Genomic DNA, 18,382 nt, shown 5'->3' with positions numbered 1-18,382 from the left:
ATAACTCACGTCTTTCAAAGCAAGGGAAAAAAATAATTAAAATAAAGCGTTGTGCTACCATCTTGGATGAGGGCAAGGGGCACCCTGCCCTCACCCAAGATGGCCGCCGCCGCCACGGCCTGCGCTGTGCAGGGCGGGGGTGTGTCGCCGGCGGCGGGAGGCGGCCGCGGCCCCGCCCCGGGCTTATATGAGGCGGCGGCGGCGGCGGGGAGGGCGGTGAGCGGCTGGCCGTGCCTGGGCGACATGGCTTTGCTCCGGGAGGACGCGCAAAGCAAGGTGAGGGCGGCGGCCCAGGCCTGGCTGAGGCGAGGTGTGGGGGCGCGGCCGTGCCCCCCCCGCCCCGGGCTGAGGGCCGCGCTCAGCCCCCGCGCCGTGAGGGAGCTCCCCGCCCCCCGCAGCACCGGGGCAGTGGCAGGTTTTTGGGTTTGTTCGGTTTAGGGTTTGGTGGTTTTTTTAATTTTTAACATTAGTTTTCTTAAGTGTTAGTTTTCTTAAGTGTTAGTTTTCTTAGCAGCCCCTGCGCTGCTTCTCCCTGCACCCGAGGTCCTCTGAGGGGAGGGAAGGAGGGTGCAGCTTCCCAGCGTGAGTGCGGGGTGCTGCCTCTGAAGGAAGAGGTGTGTAGAGAAAGATAAAAATGGAAGAAAACAGGGTGGGAAGGAGGAGATGGGGAGGGCTCTGCACTACCACAAGGCAGTGCTGGCTGTGAGGGGGGCACCTAGTTGGTGGTGGGAGTGGGGTGATAAGCAGGGCCTTGGGGCTGCAGGAGCAGGGCCTGCTGGGGGATGCAGGAGCTGGACCTGCTTGTCAGGACCTGTGGCTATGTGCTAGCCATGAAGTGCTGTAGGCACTTAAGCTTGCTCTTCCTCAGTGGGTCAGCTGCCTTGTGTGTCTGTGACCAGCCTTCCTGGTTGTGTGGCCTGTGTTAATTAGGCTGTCAGCTGTCACTTCAGCTGTGACGCCTCTTTCCTTTAGTTGTCACATCGGTAGCTGAGTTAGTTTTCCTTTCTCTGTAGTAGTGCCTTGTTAGTTTGAAGCTTTGAGCGCTGAGGAGGCTTATGTCTTGGCTTTGAGGGAATGTGGAGTGTTTCCTGAAATTGGGATGCTCAGCTTCTCAGAGGAAATGCAAATTAAATGCTAAAACAGGCACTTTGTGAATTAGTTACTGTGTGTATGTAGATAGTGCTTGGAATTATTTCTCATACTGGGCAAGCTGCCTGGATTATCTACCTAGTCTACCTGGTTTAATAACTCCCCCAACACACCCCGAACAGAAGGTAGGACAGTCATATAACAGTCTGTGAGCTGTCTAGCTAGCTTTCATACTGTTGTATCTGAATGTAGTTTTGCATTGTGACTAAACTGAACTCGCAGGAAAATGACTTGTGTTTTAAGCTGTTAAGTGTGCTTAAGGGTTGTGTTCTCAGTCTGTATTTTCTCCAGCCTTTTGGAAGATGTATATTAGCTGACCTGAGGGCTAGAAATATACCTGTCTTGAATAATTTCTTTAGGTAATTTCCTTTCATCTGCTTCTCTTGCATTTTAATCTTTTAAAACAGTCTTGGTCCGGTAGAACTGGCAAAAGTTTGTTGAACAGGTGTTTTGAGTTGTGAACTAGCTGGTGCTTTAACCTTTTCCTGCTGCATGTGAAACTATTGGTATTATAGTATCTGTCACTTGAGAATACTGAGTGAAAGTTGCAAGCCTGTAAGGCTTGCAAGACCTGTAGGTGATGGGTGGAGGGGAAGGTAAAATATCAGCTGTCTTCCAGCAACTGGTAACTTTGAGTGTTTGTGTGCCCTTTCTAACTTATCAGACAGGAATATTGGGGGGAGGGGAAAACGTTCCCACGGTTAGGGCTGGAGTATCTTTAATGCTTGATGGCCAAAGATTAACTAGCTTGTTTCGGGTAGTAGAGCTGTCTTTGGATTCCAGCAACAGGGAGGAGGATGGAAATACTTGTATCTTGTCTGTTCCTGTTTAGGTAAGGAAACAGCAACATAGAACTGATGTGTGGCCAGTAGATAAAGCCTATGCCTATAAAGGAAGCTTCATTAGGTCTTAACCTTGAATAGGAATCATTGGTAAGTGTAAACTGAAAACTGACCCTGAGGTGGCAAAGCAGGAGAGGATCAGGATATGTAGGAAGAGGAAGGGAGGGTAGGATAAGGGTGATTGGAAGTGCAGTGGGAAAGACGGTGTAATCTGTCATGGGGAGGAAAAGGCATTTCAGAAAGTGAAGTGAGTAGTGGGACTGCCAAGCTAAGCTTGTGCAAATTCCCTGGTATTTCTTAATGTCAGTGGCTTGATATTATTTTAAAGGCTCCAGTCCGCAATTAAACTGTTCTAGGTCAAAATACTGAGAGAGAGTATTGTAGCCCCTCTCTCTCGGAACAGTCAGTGGAAGACAGAATGGTATGTCGTAGCCTGGGACTTGCTGTTATCACTCCTGAACAGTGGTTCTCGGTGATGGACAACTTCTGCTATGTGCTCTGGAAAGAATGAGAACCTATTAGATCTTGCTTGTGCTTTGCCAGGAAACTGCAACTACATGCTGCTGGGCCTAAAAGCAAGTAGGGAGATGACCTGCTAGCAAGATGAAAGCTACTGGATAAGGATAACGTACTGTCAAGGACGTATAGCCTCTATGAGGCTGGCCCAGTTTGGGCTAATGACACAACTTCAAATCCATGGGAGGTGAAGAGAGCATGGTGAGCCTGTATTGCTGGGACTCCCTACCACCAACTCCAGCCTCACTGCAGGAGGTCAGCAAAACATTCTTGTAGATGCTGACTGTGGCTTAGGGATTCGCTTCTGTTGCACAATTTCCATTTTAGCTGGGCATGCTTTGCAGATGGCATATGGGCTAAAAGTGCTTAGCCATGGGCTGTGCTCTGCAGGCAGACTGCTGCAGCAAGGTGGATTTGGCCTGCACTGACAAAGCTGTTGCTTGACTCCTCGAGCTGAGGAAGCAGTAGGTTGTGTGGAAGTGTCCTGTATGCTGCTAGGTGGAGTGAAGTGAGCTGGAGAGGCTTTTGCTCAGAACGTGGGATCCTTCAATGTTGAGAGTGTCCTTCCCACAGCTTCCTCACACTGTAAGGAGGTGTGTGACTACAGGGAGTGATGCAGAGAGATCCCTCTGGCAGGAGAGCAAAGTGATCAGGCCAGCTTATTGCACAGCCAGTGGCAACAGGTGCTCTGGCTATACAGGCTGCCTTCTGCTTGCTTGGCAAGCACTGCACTTGGTGAGGAATGCCATTTCAATGAGACTAAATTGAGCTATTATTCCCTCTTTATCTTTTTTTTAAGCAAAATAATGAAACTAATGTGTCACTGGAGTTCTGCAGTCCAAAGTCACAAATTTTGGAAAGCATTTTCTATAGCATAAGTAGCAACATGAAGACTGGTTCAGTTTTCCTGGTTTTGTGTAACTTGGACTACTTCAGGACTGATTCTGCTGAATGTCAGAGAGCTAACACAAGTCTGTCACAAAGGCTGTGAAATCAAAGCTTCACATCTACTGTATTGGCTCTTTGCTGCTGCATGTGTGCAGTGTACTTTCAGACATATTTTTAGTATCTTGATTAAGGGAAACTTAATCTACTTGGGCTGAATATGACTGAAACATAGTTCCAGCAACTAATGCCACTAATATCTGCTGGCCAGATACTCTGAAAGTCTGCTAGTTAACTCCTGGGTGTTGAAACAAGGCCCTCTGGAACTGAAGACTCTGTATAAACTGCCAGAAAACATCATGATCTTTTACTGCTCTCTGGAGAGCACTTAAACTGGTTTAATTAGAAAGACTACTTTGTAAAAAGTAATGGATGCTGGGTAGTGGCAGATGTAATTACTACTGAAGTCTTGTTTGTGGCTGTTTCTTGACTGACAGCAGGGAGGTGATCAGTAAGAGGAGAGGGTTTTTACAAGGTAGCTGACAGTAAGCAGAATGCTGTGACACACAAACCCTTGTGGAAGGGCTCCTTGCTCCTTCTGGGAGCCTGTCCATGTGGAAGACCCCTGCATTAATCTGACTTTGAGAATGAATACGGGTTCTTATTTCACTAGCAATTGGATGTTGTACACAGTTGCTTGCACTGGCAGATTCTTTTGTTAGAATGCAGAAGTAACATCAAGTTATCTAGAATCGTTGCTAAAACTGCAAAGGGTGTAATTTTAAAAGCAGCAGCAGTTCAGGCCACTCAACAGAACTAAGTGGCTTTGGTGACTCAGGGCATTTCCTTCCACTGGATGCCTGCAAGCATGAAAATGTGTTTGCATTGGGTGAAGCCTGATCAGAAACTCATGTCTGTCAAGCTGAAGCCTGGGTAGCTGATGTACTGGATTGATCACTGGACTGTACTTAAATGATCCAACTCTTTTTTGTTGATCTTTTTTTAACATCTGTAAGCAATAGGGGAAAAAAAGCAGTGCTGTAAAACTCTGCCTGGATTGGTCACAGTAGTGTTCTCTCGCTTGTGCTTCCAGATCAGGTGATTATCATAGTGTCCTAATTAGTAACATAATATCTCTTTCAGTCTTGAAATAGTCTACCTTAAATCTACTTCAGTTCTAGGTCCTAAAGCCTAGAAACATTAATCAATACAATGACTGTTATTCTGAAGGGCTGTGCTTGATGTCTTGCTCAAATTTCAAGGTCAGACAGTTCTAGTGGATGGTATTTTACTGAACGGGGAGAAGTTTTTCTTGAATCCTGGAGAAACCCTGAGGATCCCAATAAAAGTCATAAAGAGGCATGAGCCTAGCAGTGGCAGGCATGGCAGCAGCTGTAATGGTGCTGTAGTTGTTGCAAACCAGAAGCCTCTAATTTTTTCTGGGAAAGGGAAATGAGAGGTGAAAGTGGGGGCACTGTGCTGGGTTTGGGTGAGTGTTTCAGTTTGCAGCCCAACACAGCAAACTGTTTCCCCCTGGTGCAGCTCCAGGAGTCACTGTTCTCTGTACCTCTTTGGACATGTGCTGCATGTAAGGAATAACTCTTGCCAGCTGCTGAGCTTGGATTATAGCCCCTCAAGGGTGTGGGGTGACAGACTGGTTTCTGGTAACTGGGATGGGGAAACTTCAGTTCTCTTGCCCGCTTCCTGGAGTGCAGGGAAAAAGCAATGATGTCCTAGTAGAGACGTGCCTCCAGATATGAAGGGGCTGCCAGGCATGGCAGGCCAGAGAGCTAAGATGGAGTGCTTTCCTGGGAAGGCCTTGGCTTGGGTGCCTCCTGTGAAAAAGGAACAAGCCTGGGGATGAAAGTTTAATTCCTCTGTTCTGCACAGACCACTGTGACCATAAGCAAGTAGATCTTCATTCCTGCTTGTAGGGTGGGTGTAGGAGCAATGGTGGAATGAAAGGTCCTGAATGATGAGCTGATAATGCTGCAGGAGCATGTGTTTGTGTTGATCAAAGGTTGGTGTGGAACATCTGCTTTAGGTGCACGGGGTTAGTGCCTTATAGAGATGTGATAACAAGAGGGGGGCTTCTTGCTTCCAGTTCATTGGATAAATGCTGCCCCAGCACTTTCTGTAGGGAAACAAAGCACTCTGTCCTCCTGAAGTCAGACGGTGTGAATGTTCTCTTTGTAGTCTGAGCCTTGCTGCTCTGATTGTGTAATTCTAAAGGTCTCTGGCCTGGAGTTAGGAGCCCACAGTGACCTTCACTGGACTAGAGCACTAGTGGTTTTATAATCCTCTGTTTCATATGGCTTCAGGTCCTTTACTAAAGACCAGACTCCTGAAGGGTAGAGATGATAATCCTGTGCTGTCTGCAAATAGTGATATGCTTGATGTTTGAGCCTGCAGTGGCCTTTAAGTATATGCTGTGTCATGTATATTTACAGCGGATGTTTAGGGTAGTAGAGGTACAAGATTTTTTTTTAAGCAAGTGGCTTCCTGTAGTCCTGAGGGGCAAGATCCCAGCACTGTATATAGGTGTGCTCTTGACTCTTGTCCTGTTTCTGAGGTGGTCTCACACTTTGAGCCATATTTATAGTACATACTGCTCTGGAGTGCACAACTGAGCACTGCTGCTGATTCACAGTTGCTTCTGTGTAAATAGGCACTGCTGGGGCAGTAAGCTGTCCTGCAGTAGCATTCCTGGGCATTGCTGAAGCTGTAGGTTACATGTTCTTGCCCCATTGCCTCTGCAGTTTATGGTGCTAGTGCAAGGAAGAAATGCCTGTGACATGTGCACTGCTTTAAGCTGACAAAGCAGTACCATCTTGTGTCCATATCTGCCCATCTCTTGTGCAGGCATCTACTAGGCATGGCGGGTGTGGGGTGTGGCTGGTGTCTAATCACAGGTTACTTTCTCCACAACACTTAATAAGAAAGTTCACAAATTCGGGACTGGCTGATTTGTGTAATCCTTTCCTTAGTTTAGCTGAGAGGAAGCAGTTTCCTTTGGCTTATCATACTTTCCAGACTCAGCAGTTCATATTGTTAGCACTGCTGATCCTGTTTGGACGGTAAAGATAAGTAAGCAGGATGCAAAACACTGGGGTCTGCATCTCACTGCTTTGGCTGCAAGTGTTATTCGGCTGGGAAACACCGACCGACTTGCCTTTCATTCAACTGGCAACAGTCAGTGAACTGTGCTCTCAGTGAAACTCATGTCTGAATGGTGGCCTTCTAACTGTCTTTCCTCCAGTGCTTGAATGGGGCAGCTTCTGCCTAAACCAGTGTTGGTGACCTCCAAACCATGCACCTTTGTACTCTCTGGTCTGGCCTTCCTAGCAAGTAGTGTAATCATGTGCCTGTAGGGGAATATAATAATCTGTCCCATAAAGTGACTGGAGAGAAGCAACTGTACTGTTGGAGTCTCACCACATCCATTTGGATGTGAGCAGTGCTGGGACTGCTAGGAACTGTGTTCCAGGGCACACTCTGTAAGCTCGATTGATGTCCTTGCTTGCTGCCAAGGCAATACCCATGATGGGATAAATGCCTTCTGTCCTGCAGAAGTCAGGATGGGAAGCTCAATGGGCTGCATACAAGGTCTTTCCATTGTCATAAGGCTTAAAAATGTATATCTCTTACCTACCTGCTTCTAACTGTAGCTAACAGCTAGTGTGTAGCAGATAGAAAGTCTTTTTAGTGTGGCTGGAAGGATGAGGGTACAGTGGCTGGGGCATCCCTCACTTATGCGTGAGAGCCTGATCATAGATGATAGCAGGAACCATTGGTGATAGTGGGAGTCTAGGCAGGGGCAGACTGGATAGAGACAAAAGCATGCTATAGCCTGACAGCTGTGTCCTCTGCAGGCAGCCAGAGAGACTTGTCATCTACCAGATCTGGGCTGCAGTACACAGATGGCCAGACTAGGGGGAGGGAGTTTCCAAAGCTTTTGGAAGTGAACCTTCACTGTATAAAGGGCAACCTCTCAACAGTTCTTATGCAGCTTTACAGAAGCTTAAGGCAGCATTCAAGATATCTGTGATATGACAGGATTGCTCAGATGCTGTCTGGCACCAGCTTCTGTGGGCTTCAGCACTGAATCTTGTGCTTGGCGGGTGGCTGGGGCAAGCTCCTGGCTGGTGGGGTCTGTGCAGTAGTATGCTGCAGTATGGTGAAAAACTTAAGTTGTGGCCCAGTTGGGTAGCTTGCTTTCCTGGGAAAGCATTTAGAATTATCTCTAAAGGATAACATTGGGATTCAGCCTGGCTCTGACAGTCACTCTTCAGCAAACTTCCTGTGTTGTGACCTTGGTCTCTGTCAGTTTCTCCCTTATGCAGAAAATAAGAATGTTTTGTTATGCTGCAGCACTAAAGAGAGGGCCTCTTAGACAAGTTTCATAGTGGAGGAACACCATAATGTGACAGGCTAAAGTTCCTGCCTGCTTCTGGAATACAGGTGACTGAAGCTGGTGATCACTAGTGTCTAATAGCTTGTAAAAGTCTATTCCTTGATATCTAAATACATGATTCTACTTGATGTAAGAACTGAATGTATGCATTAACCTTAGTAATCTATGCTGGATATGCCTAAACGTTTTTGCTTGCTTCTGAGGTCATGTAGGGAATTGAAGCCATTTGTCATCAATGGTTGGGTACATGTGGTGGAGTATGACTTGATGAAGGAAGTTTGAATTGCAAACCAGTGAGGGAAATGAGCTGGTGGCTATGCCGAATCTTACTGCTCTTGAGTGCAGCCTGGCCGCTTCCCTGGCTTCCCAGAACAGGTTGGCATGCTGAGCATCAAGGCTTTGTCTGCTCTAAGTCAGCAAGTGCTGTCTTTGTAAGGAATTTCAGTGGGACTATGGCTTGAGGATGTTAGTGGTGTGTAACCTATAGCATCTTCAACTGAGAAGGGTATTCCACTGATCTATAAAAGTTTAAGCATGGTTGAAACTATATTCTGGGTGTAGGCTGTTGGAATGAAGAAATAAGTCCCTGAAGGAAGATGCTGTCTCTCTGTTTAAGGCCTGTCTGAAGCACTGGCAAGGCAAGTCTGCTTTTTATTGAACCTGGTATGGTCTCCTGTAAAGGGTTCCTCACATAGCATGCTCAGAAACCTCTGTTGAGCTGCTCTGAGTGGAAACAAATAGCATTAAAATGTTGCCAGACACAAAGCTCTGTCTAGAAAAGATAAAACAAGACCTGAATTTAGGAGAGGAAGAGACTTGCAGCTACAAGCAGCACGTAGCTTTTTGTAAAGCAAAGCTCAGTTATCTTTGAGGCTAGTTCTTGTACCAGCTTACTGGGGCTTTCTTTAACAGCAAATGTGCATTCTGCCAGCAATGAATAACGATGTCAGGTATTCTGAAAAAAAGATTGAACAGATGCAGTGATGGTGCCACAGTGTTCTTGGGTTTTGGTCCTGCTTCTGGCAAACAGTTGGCTCTTAGACTTTTTATGGGAGCCTAGAGAGGTTTCATGCCCCACTTTCCAAGATCAGAGAGAACGTAGCCTCTGTAGCTGTCAGAACAGCTACTGAACCTGTGCAGTAGTTTTTTGAGATCAGAATGGCAGTGGTGACCAATCTGGGCCTGGTGAGGAAGCATCAGGCTCTTGCCTATGACTTGCTATTTGTAATAGATAAAAGCACTTAACTCTTCTTGCTTTAGATTAAATCAGCTCTGTGATCTAAAGGTGAGGAAACAGGTCACAAGGCTGCGCTCATAAGAGCTGTTCTGCCACGTATTGTGGAGGTGCAGGATAATGAAGAGAACTACTAGGTTTGATGTGCTTCAAGTAAATAAGCTGGAGAAGTACTGGAAGGAGGATGCTTCTAATGGAAACCTCTAATGGAAACTCTTAACAGTCGGTTCTTCAGACTTTTAAGCTAACAAGCCTTCTTGGCTTCCTGTGTTTGGAAAGGAAGGTTTGTCACAGTGATGTGTAGGTAGTGTCAAGGCTGTTATGCTTGTCCATATGTGCCATTCCTGGAGGCAGTGGTTTAGTGTAATGCGGTTCTTGTTGACAGCTGAGGACCAGTCTGGCTTCACTAAACCTACTTGAAGCTCGACCAAGGCTTATTCTGTGAATTCTGTTGCAGCTGAGGTCTGTATCTGTAGACCTGAATGTTGATCCTTCTCTCCAAATTGATATACCTGATGCCCTAAGTGAAAAGGACAGAGTGAAATTCACTGTGCATACTAAGGTAAGATCGCGGGGTAGAAAGTGGTCTTTGTAAGAGCTCTGCAAGTAATCTGTGTATTTGTAATACCCATACCTATAAAGACGGGCTTTGCAATGGAGGAAATCTAATTAGAAAGAGCTTTTCCACTTAAAGGACTGAGAGTATATATATGCAGAAGCTTCATATTTCCTGAGACTTGAACACTCTCTAAATAGAGGCAAGGTAGCTGATACACGAGATTTGCTTTGCTAAGGAGTCCTAGCTTAACACCAGAAGGCTGGGGGGTAGGGGCGGGGAAACCAGCTACTGTGAAACTTCACAAAATAAACTGCATTAATGCTGTTCCACAACAGTGCCTTTTCTTTAAATAGCCTCCTTACTACTAAGGCTCTCGAATGAGTGCCAGCTCAGCTAAAAGGGAGTAGGCGAGGCTCTTACTAGGCAAAATAGCTTCCTTTGGAAATGGACAGAACTGTTTCTAAAAGCACTAATTTACAAAACAGTAGAGCTTCTATATCTTCTCTTCCAGACTACACTGCCAGCTTTTCAAAGCCCTGAGTTTTCAGTTACAAGGCAGCATGAAGACTTTGTGTGGCTGCATGATACGCTCACTGAAACTGAAGAGTATGCAGGACTCATTGTAAGTACTTCCTGAAAAATGTAACTTTAAACAAAAGACTATGGCGATTTAAAGTGCATACTAGTAAGGGCATGAGGTCTGCTTTACCAGCGTTACTAGTGCTTCATGACTCGGGTATTACCTATGTTTCCTTTTGCCTTAATTCCCAAACAACTTGAGTGGTATGGCTCTATGTTAACTTTCTGTATTGCCTGAAGCAGCAAAAAAAGCTTGATACTCTGAGAGTTCCTGACTCTATGGTGGTATTAATATCTGCCTGAAGAGGACAGAGTGAAATACTCTATTAAATATAGTCTTTATTTCCTGTCCTGATTCTTTAGGAGGCCATGTGGGCCACAGAAGATGGCTGACTACAGGCTGGATTATAGAGGCTGTTCCTCTCAGTTGGTTTCCCTCCTGGGGCAGGGGTAGCATGGAGCTAGGAGGGGCAAACCGGGGCCTGGACTTCAACATGCTTCTAGAATTCCTGGGTGCAGAGCCTTGCTGGCTTGCCATGACCAGGCAAAAAGACCTCCTTCCGGGGAAGGCTAGAAGTAACTTTGAAAAACTTTATTTGCTAGCATCTATTACTAACCAATTTCTTGGCTAGATACCTCCAGCACCTTCAAAGCCTGATTTTGATGGTCCCCGAGAGAAGATGCAGAAGCTAGGGGAAGGAGAAGTGTCCATGACAAAAGAAGAGTTTGCCAAAATGAAGCAAGAGCTAGAAGCGTAAGTAGAATGAGGCTACTGCCAAAAGCTGCACTTAGAGAAGCCTCCTGGGAGAGCAACTTGTTTGGTGGTAACTGATCTTGAGTGTGGCTATTTTGAAGGGTGTCTGCTGTTGCATAATCTTTAAAATCTTGGAGCTGGGATGTTGCCAAAAGTTTCTCTCAAACTGGAAAGCATCCTAGCTAAAGAGATTGAAAATAGTTTCTCTATCACTAGCTGGCTATTTCAGAAGCATGTTGCTTAATATTTTCATTGGATAAACCTAAAGCAATTCTTTGAAGAAGGCAATACAAGAGAGGATCTCAGTCTGTTCTTTCCCTTCAGGGAATACCTCGCTGTCTTCAAGAAGACTGTATCGTCGCATGAAATATTCCTTCAGCGGATTTCTTCTCATCCTGTGCTCAGCAAAGATCGCAATTTTCATGTTTTCTTGGAGTATGACCAGGATGTAAGACTTTTTTCCTTCTTTCTAAGTGAGGCAAGATATTCAGGGTGCTGTCACTTTTTCTGGGTACAGACAAAACACTATGTAAACCTATGTGCAGCATCAGCAAACAGATATTGCCAGTACTTCTGTGAGATGATTAAAGGATGAAAGTCTGACCTTTTTCTGCTATAAACCTCATAGTGTTTCTTAATCCTAGTCAAGTTGGTTAGGAAGCCAGCTTTGTATGTCTTGATATGTTAGGAAGAAGTATGGTTCAGGTCTACCTGTGCTGTGTGTTGCATGGTCCTAAAATGGAAGAATGGAGGTGTAATAAAGCTAGTACTGCATCTATTTTGTCACACTTAGTTATGAGTGATAGATGCTGATCCAAGATATGTAAGGAGAAACTGAGCTTTTTCTGGGAATGGGGAAAAATCTATGGCACAGAATAGTTGAACAACTTCAGTCAGCCATTTGTTACGTGAGCCATCTTTGTACAACTTATACAGGCATTATTGAGAGTGTGGAAATCAGCCTGCTGTATCGCATGCTAGATATAAGTGATGTTACTATACTGCAAGTGTCAAAATAATCACTTTCCCCCCCTTGGGATAACTTTAAAGCTGTCTTGGCTTCTCTGTTGCAGCTGAGTGTTCGGAGGAAAAACACAAAAGAAATGTTTGGTGGCTTTTTAAAAAGTGTGGTAAAGAGTGCTGATGAAGTCCTCTTCTCTGGAGTCAAGGTAAGGTAGTTGGTTTACTTCTTACTTAACCTAATCTTGATTGTTTCTTGCATCCTGCTCTGGGGATGTTAGTTATGCCTGCTTCAGACTTGATGTGCGTGAGGCTGAGTTACTAATGCTAAGCTTCCTTGTTACTGCTGTTCCAAGCGGGGTGGAGTAGCCTACGTTAATTTTGACTGCTGTAGAAATAAGACATTGAAGCTATACGCTGTTAAAAACTTAAATGTATATTTAAGCTTCTGGTAGCTGTACAAGAGTTGCCTTAACACAAGATACTGGTGGGGAGGAAGGAATTACACATTCAGTAAATGTGCTTGTGGCTTTTGTCTACTTTGGAGCTCTGAACAAACATGATTTATGGGTTTCTGCTTGCACTAAATGAGATCAAATACCAAAGACTCCTGTAACTGGTCCAGCTTTAGCTCTTCTATCGTGTTTCCATGGTAGCTCTTTCTAATAGACTTGCTGTCCTAAACACAATGTCATGAAACATTACAGTACATATAATGTTTGGTGTGGATGGGAAGCAAGCTTGTAAATGGCTTAGCTACTGTATTGCAGCAGGCCTGGGAAATAAAATCAAACAGTTGGGGCGCCTAAGGGCTGTCTGATACCAACTTACTGGTTGCTTCAGACAATCTGCAGCATTGGATAGTTGAGTGTCAAGTCCATCTTCACTTCATTGTGAAAAACAAAATTGCTGAACAGCTTGGTTTGTCAAACCTTTTGCCTCAGGATCTTGTCTTGAACTCTGCTCTTCAATAGAGATAACGGGCATAATGCTCAGGTGGCTATGGTTAGTTCTTTGGCCTTTCCCAAAATAGGGAAGAGCTTGTACTCTGCAGTAATGTAACTGACTTAAGAGGTCGTTCTCTCTTTCAGGAAGTAGAAGACTTTTTTGAGCAAGAGAAGACTTTTCTTGTGAACTACTACAACAGAATCAAGGATGCATGTGCAAAAGCCGATAAGATGACAAGATCTCATAAAAGTGAATCTTTTCAAAGACCTTTCTAAAGACCTTGCAGTCTTGCTGATTTCATTCTGAAAGCCTTCTCTTGTTCTTGCAGATGTTGCAGATGACTATATTTATACTTCAGCTTGCTTGAACAGCCTGGCATTAGAAGAACCTACAGTTATCAAAAAGTAAGTAATTCTAACTGTTCATAAACATATCCTGAGTCTGGGAATATCAAGTTCCTTCTGTAAAATCCAGGGGATTGAGTCATCACTAGTTTGAGTGTCTTGAATTGCAAGCAAGCAGCATTGACACTTTCTATCCTCTGACGCTCCTGGTGTGGCAGACCTAAAACTATCAATTGCATCTGACTTAACCAGCTGATCTCTTGCTAGTTGTGCCCTACAGCTGAATCCTGCTGGTCATCAAAGCTCCTTCTAAGCAGAAAGTCTCCTTGAATTTTTTCAGGTCGCAATCTCCCAGAGAATATGGGAGAAAGGGGTTATGCATTGGTGTTCTAATGTGCTGTTAAATACAACCACAGCCTACACTAGGTCTGTGTTATCTTCTGGTCCTTTGAAGTTCCAGAATAGTAGGGTTTTCTAAGCTATGCAAACCTAGTCACCTTTTCTGAGGTGAATTCTTACACCTCTCTAAGCTTTGCTATCAATTTACCAAGACCTTGTTAAAACAGTATGTAGCTGAATAAATAGTTTATCCCTTGGAGGGTAGCAGCGGGGAAATTCTCCACAGAACCTTTGTGCTCTATAGATCAGTGTTGTTACTTTAAATGGTGTCTAGCTGCTGAGCTGTACTAGTCTGTCAGGCTGGAATCCAGCACCCCTTGCATTGAACCTTTTGTCTACATCTTTGCCTAGACCTGGGTTCTCGTCAAGCCCTTGTCTGGGTCTGTATGCAGGATTAAACTCCATCCTTCAGCTTTTGGGTTTCCTGCCAATTGATCCTGGCACTTATCAGACTAAGAAGTACCTAAACTTATTTATACACTTCTTTTGTCACCCTTAGGTACTTGTTGAAAGTTGCTGAGCTCTTTGAGAAACTCAGGGTAAGAGAAGCTTGGGGGCAGAGGGGAGAAGAATCTCTGAATCTGTATGTTGCTGTTTTCTGTTACGTACCAACTCTGATCTTTTCTGCAGAAGGTAGAGAGTAGAGTTTCATCTGATGAAGACTTAAAGCTCTCTGAACTGTTGAGGTACTACATGCTCAATATAGAAGCTGCTAAGGTGAGAACAATTTTCTTTTCGAAGCTTAATTTTATTATGGGCTTCATGATTCACTAGTGGTATTCTTTGTACTTTAAGAAGACAGGAAGGTGGGCCCTTCTTTTACCTAAGAAACCTGGCACTCCTAAACCACAGCAGACTATAGAAACCATATATTGGCTAGCTGTGGTCCAGCCCACTTACAGAAGGGCTGTTTAATATCTGCAAAGAGTTTTTCTTTGGCATGTAGAGAGGAAGAACTCTTTTAATTTCTGTAAGTTAGAGCAAACTGAATTTGAGTCTGCAGCAGCATTCTAATCCTTCACTTGCCTGAGTACTCATGACTTGTCAGTAAAACCAATGTCAGCTAATGAAAAATTCTGAAGTAAATCTTAACTACTAAAGTACTTAACCATGAATATACAGTAACATGTGAAGGCAGTTGGAGTCTGAACTTCCAAGAGGGGTTTGGTAAATTGATGTGACTACAAAACCCTTGCTGACAACTCTTTCCTAATCAATACTTGACTTGGCAAGAGGATGACTGTGCTGAGAAATGGTATCTAGATATAACCTGATGGGCCTTTTCATCTGATGTCATGTACCCCGGAACATTCACTACAAGCTCCCTCTGTGTTGTACTGCTATTCAGATATCAAGACTATACTGTTGCTGGATTAGAAAGGAATTAGTGCTGAGACCTGTACTAGTTTTCATGATTAGGTTAGTCTAGTGCTTATGTCAAACTGTCAGATCTTCAACAAATTAAATGATAGTGTATCCCTTACTAGGGTAAGGCAGGACATTCAGGAAGTGCCATGCCTCCTTAGTGGAGAGGCCCACCTTATAGAAGGATAAAGCTACTTTAAGGGAAGAAGTGATGCCTACAGTAGGCCTTGAACTTCCTTGACTAAAGCACAAGTGGCTGTCCTGAAAACTTGTCACAGCACTAGTGAAAGGTTCCTCTTGCTATGCTAAGAGCATAGCAGGTTATAACAGCTTGTTGGAAGAAGCAGAATCTGATGCTGAAAGAAGTGAAACCTCCAACCTCCTGCTTCTAAGGTAGTTGTAACCTCAGTTGGGGAAGTAGTCCTCTTAAGGCTTTGCACTATTCCTGTCTACTTTCAGGATCTTCTGTACAGACGTACAAGGGCTCTTGTTGACTATGAAAACTCCAACAAAGCTCTAGATAAAGCCAGGCTAAAGAGCAAGGACGTCAGGCTGGCTGAGGCACATCAACAGGACTGTTGTCAGAAGTTTGAAAAGATTTCAGAATCTGCAAAACAAGGTAAAACAGGCTTTGCTGTATTTATGCTGAAGGGAGACCCTAATGCAAGCCAGGTCTTGATCTGATGTTCAACTACTGAAGGCTTCTGAACGCTCTCCTGAAGCAAGTAGTCAGGCTGCCCCAAGGACTGTATAGATGCCTGCAAAACTAATGGAGCCAAATATTTTTTTAAGAATGATTGTCTGAAGCAAAGCAATGTCAGTACTAGATCAACCTTAATTACAAGCCCCTAGTATTTGCTTTCCAGACTGTACTCTTATTCTCAGCCTCCACCTGAAGGTAACTACTCAGGCTTCTGATTATCTCAATTAGAACTGTGCAAGCAGGCTTTTGCTCTGTCCCAGTACAGCCAAGTGCCTCATACAGAGCTTCAAACACTGGTTCTTAGTGTATGCCTTTAGACAATATAACCCAGAGGAAACATGCTTTCATGGTACATATGCTATTCTTCTAACATTCTTGGGTTTCAAATGTTCTATGGCTTCTGTTCTATTCCGGTTGTCTTCCTACAAAACCTTTCTGTCTTAGACAAGCTGGTTCCTTGCCAAGATGTCAGTGTCATGTGATGAATGCATCTCTGGCTAGAAACAGCAAGACTTAACTCTTGAACCGTTCTGTGGCTGAATACTGTAATTAGAGCTGTGCAACAGAACTCATGAAATGTAAGCAGTGTTACTGAAACGTCACTCACGCTTTGTAAGTCTGTCTTGTCTTTGTTCTTTCTTCCCTACAGAACTGATGAGCTTCAAACAGAAGAGAATAGCAGCATTCCGCAAAAACCTAATTGAAATGGCAGAACTGGAAATAAAACATGCAAAGGTGTGTTCTTTTTGGAATTTAACAGGCATAGCTTGAGAGAAGTGAGTACTGTGTGACTTGGAGGATTTGCTGGGTTTCCTTTAAAACTAGGAAGTGTAAAATAGAACAGCTGAGTTCTTTTGCTGAGATCTGAAGAGGGGAAGGAAAGGAAGTGAAAAGTTGTAGGTGTACAAAGAACAAATGCTGACAGTCTTATCTGTCCTGTGCAGAAATTCTGTTTCCAATCTGTCACTCATAGGACACCAGCCTAATGCACTGCAAGTGACAAGTCTCAATTTTGCAGGCAGTATACAACAGCTCGCCTAACTTCCCATCAGGCAGCCTCACCTGTGGGGTTTGACCTCTCCTGCACCTAGAGGCAGCTGCTGCCTCAAGTGTTCCTGAGTGCTGTGAGAGCGCATCCTGCAGCCTGTTATCTAACTGTCAACCCTTATCACTTGGTTTGTCAGTGAAGGGGGCCGCTGGCTTTGTAGCAGTGTCTGCCAAGCTTTACTGAGCAGGTGTGAAGTAGGCTGTGGAGGCCACACCATGTACTGCCATCTTAATCCAGGGAAGTGTACACAGGTTACATGGTCTGTAGTTTAGTGTAGAGAACAAAGCAGGAAGACTCAGGAAGAGGTAACTGCATCCTCAGCTTCTTTTGAAGAAGGAAAGTCTAATTTCCCACCCCCTAAGAGTCCTGGACTTCATCACAGGTAGCTGCTTCAGTGCTGAGCTTGAACGTGACATATAAAAGGCTTCACAATACTGCTCAGTTTGGCCCCCTTAAAAAAACTTACTACTCTCTCTTGCACTTCTTCCCGCAAACTGAGTCATGGTTGCAGGCCTGCAGGAAGAGGCAGATTGCAGACTGTATGATCTGTTTTTGGTGCTTTACTGCTTGAATGCTTATCTTTGCAGTATAAGCTCTTCATTATTGTCACAGGCTATGAAATCCTGGGATGGACCTATTATTTTGGAAGCTACTTCATTGTGGAAGGCAGGATTTAAATTGTCAGTCATACTCACTGAAACTAATTCTCTTCCTTTCCAGAACAATGTCTCTCTCCTGCAAAGCTGTATTGATTTGTTCAAGAACTAAGGCGCCTTATTCTGAAAATGTGAAAAAAAGCATCAGTTGCACTCAATGGCCAGGGGCAACTTACTGGCTTGACTTCATTAGCTTAAAATAAATATTGTCACTGAGATTCTGTTTGACTAATACTTAAATGTGTTGATAGTGATACATTGACTTTCTTGGTATAAATGAGAGCCGAATTGTTTATGAATTGTCTGGATGTAGCTAACATCCTGTTGGTTGATAACTCAAAATGAGTCAAATGTAAGAAATCAATTTGCTGTTGACTGACTTAATCTAGCAGAAAATGTTTTCTGAGAAGAACTCCTTTTTTGCAGGATCGTGAAGTAATCTGTCTCTTCATAGCCCTGATATATTAAAAACTTGCAAGTGGGAGTGACTTACATAAGTGTAGTAATTTTATAAAGTAAATATCTTAACATTCCACTTCCCAGACAGATTTCTACTACAATATATTTTGAATTTCTATAACTACATTAAGTATTTGTACACTTGGGCAATACAGCAAATAAAGATGTCTGATACAACAAGCTGTTGAATGGCAAGACTTTGTGTGGGATGTAAAATGACAAGCTGAGGCTTCAGGCACAGAACCATCACAAATTACTCTTCAGCTGGAGCTCTTCATTCAGACCACTGGAGAGACATATTTGATTCAATAGGATTGTTCTTGGAATGAGTGTTGACATGAAATGTGGGGACTGCAGGTCATGTTGCTGTTTGAGTTGCTTTCTATGTGGTGCACACAAAGGGAACCAGGCCTTTCAAAAGCATTGATAAGTATAGATGGCTTGGGCTCCTTCAGACTACTTACAATGCTTCATATTTTGTCAGCCTTTACACCTCCTGCTAGCAACAAGAGGCTGTTTAAAACTTCCAGGCTTCTGGAAGCACAGCCCTTGCCAGTCCACTGCAAGA

General features: G+C 44.1%; 1 protein-coding gene across 1 annotated transcript; it reads left to right on the top strand.

Moving 5' to 3' along the window:
- The first annotated feature begins 114 nt into the window (after nucleotides 1–114).
- Nucleotides 115–17,986, top strand: SNX5 (sorting nexin 5). Its single transcript, XM_063328039.1, has 13 exons — nucleotides 115–276; nucleotides 9,498–9,602; nucleotides 10,111–10,221; nucleotides 10,811–10,932; nucleotides 11,257–11,380; nucleotides 12,006–12,101; nucleotides 12,984–13,089; nucleotides 13,169–13,244; nucleotides 14,083–14,122; nucleotides 14,214–14,300; nucleotides 15,408–15,567; nucleotides 16,301–16,386; nucleotides 17,420–17,986. The coding sequence occupies exons 1-13, from the start codon at nucleotides 244–246 to the stop codon at nucleotides 17,465–17,467; spliced, it is 1,194 nt and encodes a 397-aa protein (XP_063184109.1). The 5' UTR covers nucleotides 115–243; the 3' UTR covers nucleotides 17,468–17,986.
- The last annotated feature ends 396 nt before the right edge of the window (nucleotides 17,987–18,382 follow it).

This window comes from Chroicocephalus ridibundus, chromosome 3 (genome assembly GCF_963924245.1).
Source record: "Chroicocephalus ridibundus chromosome 3, bChrRid1.1, whole genome shotgun sequence".
In the NCBI taxonomy this organism is placed as follows: Eukaryota; Metazoa; Chordata; class Aves; order Charadriiformes; family Laridae; genus Chroicocephalus; species Chroicocephalus ridibundus.
The sequence above is the reverse complement of the archived record's forward strand: the minus strand, read 5'-3'. Positions and strand labels throughout refer to the sequence as shown.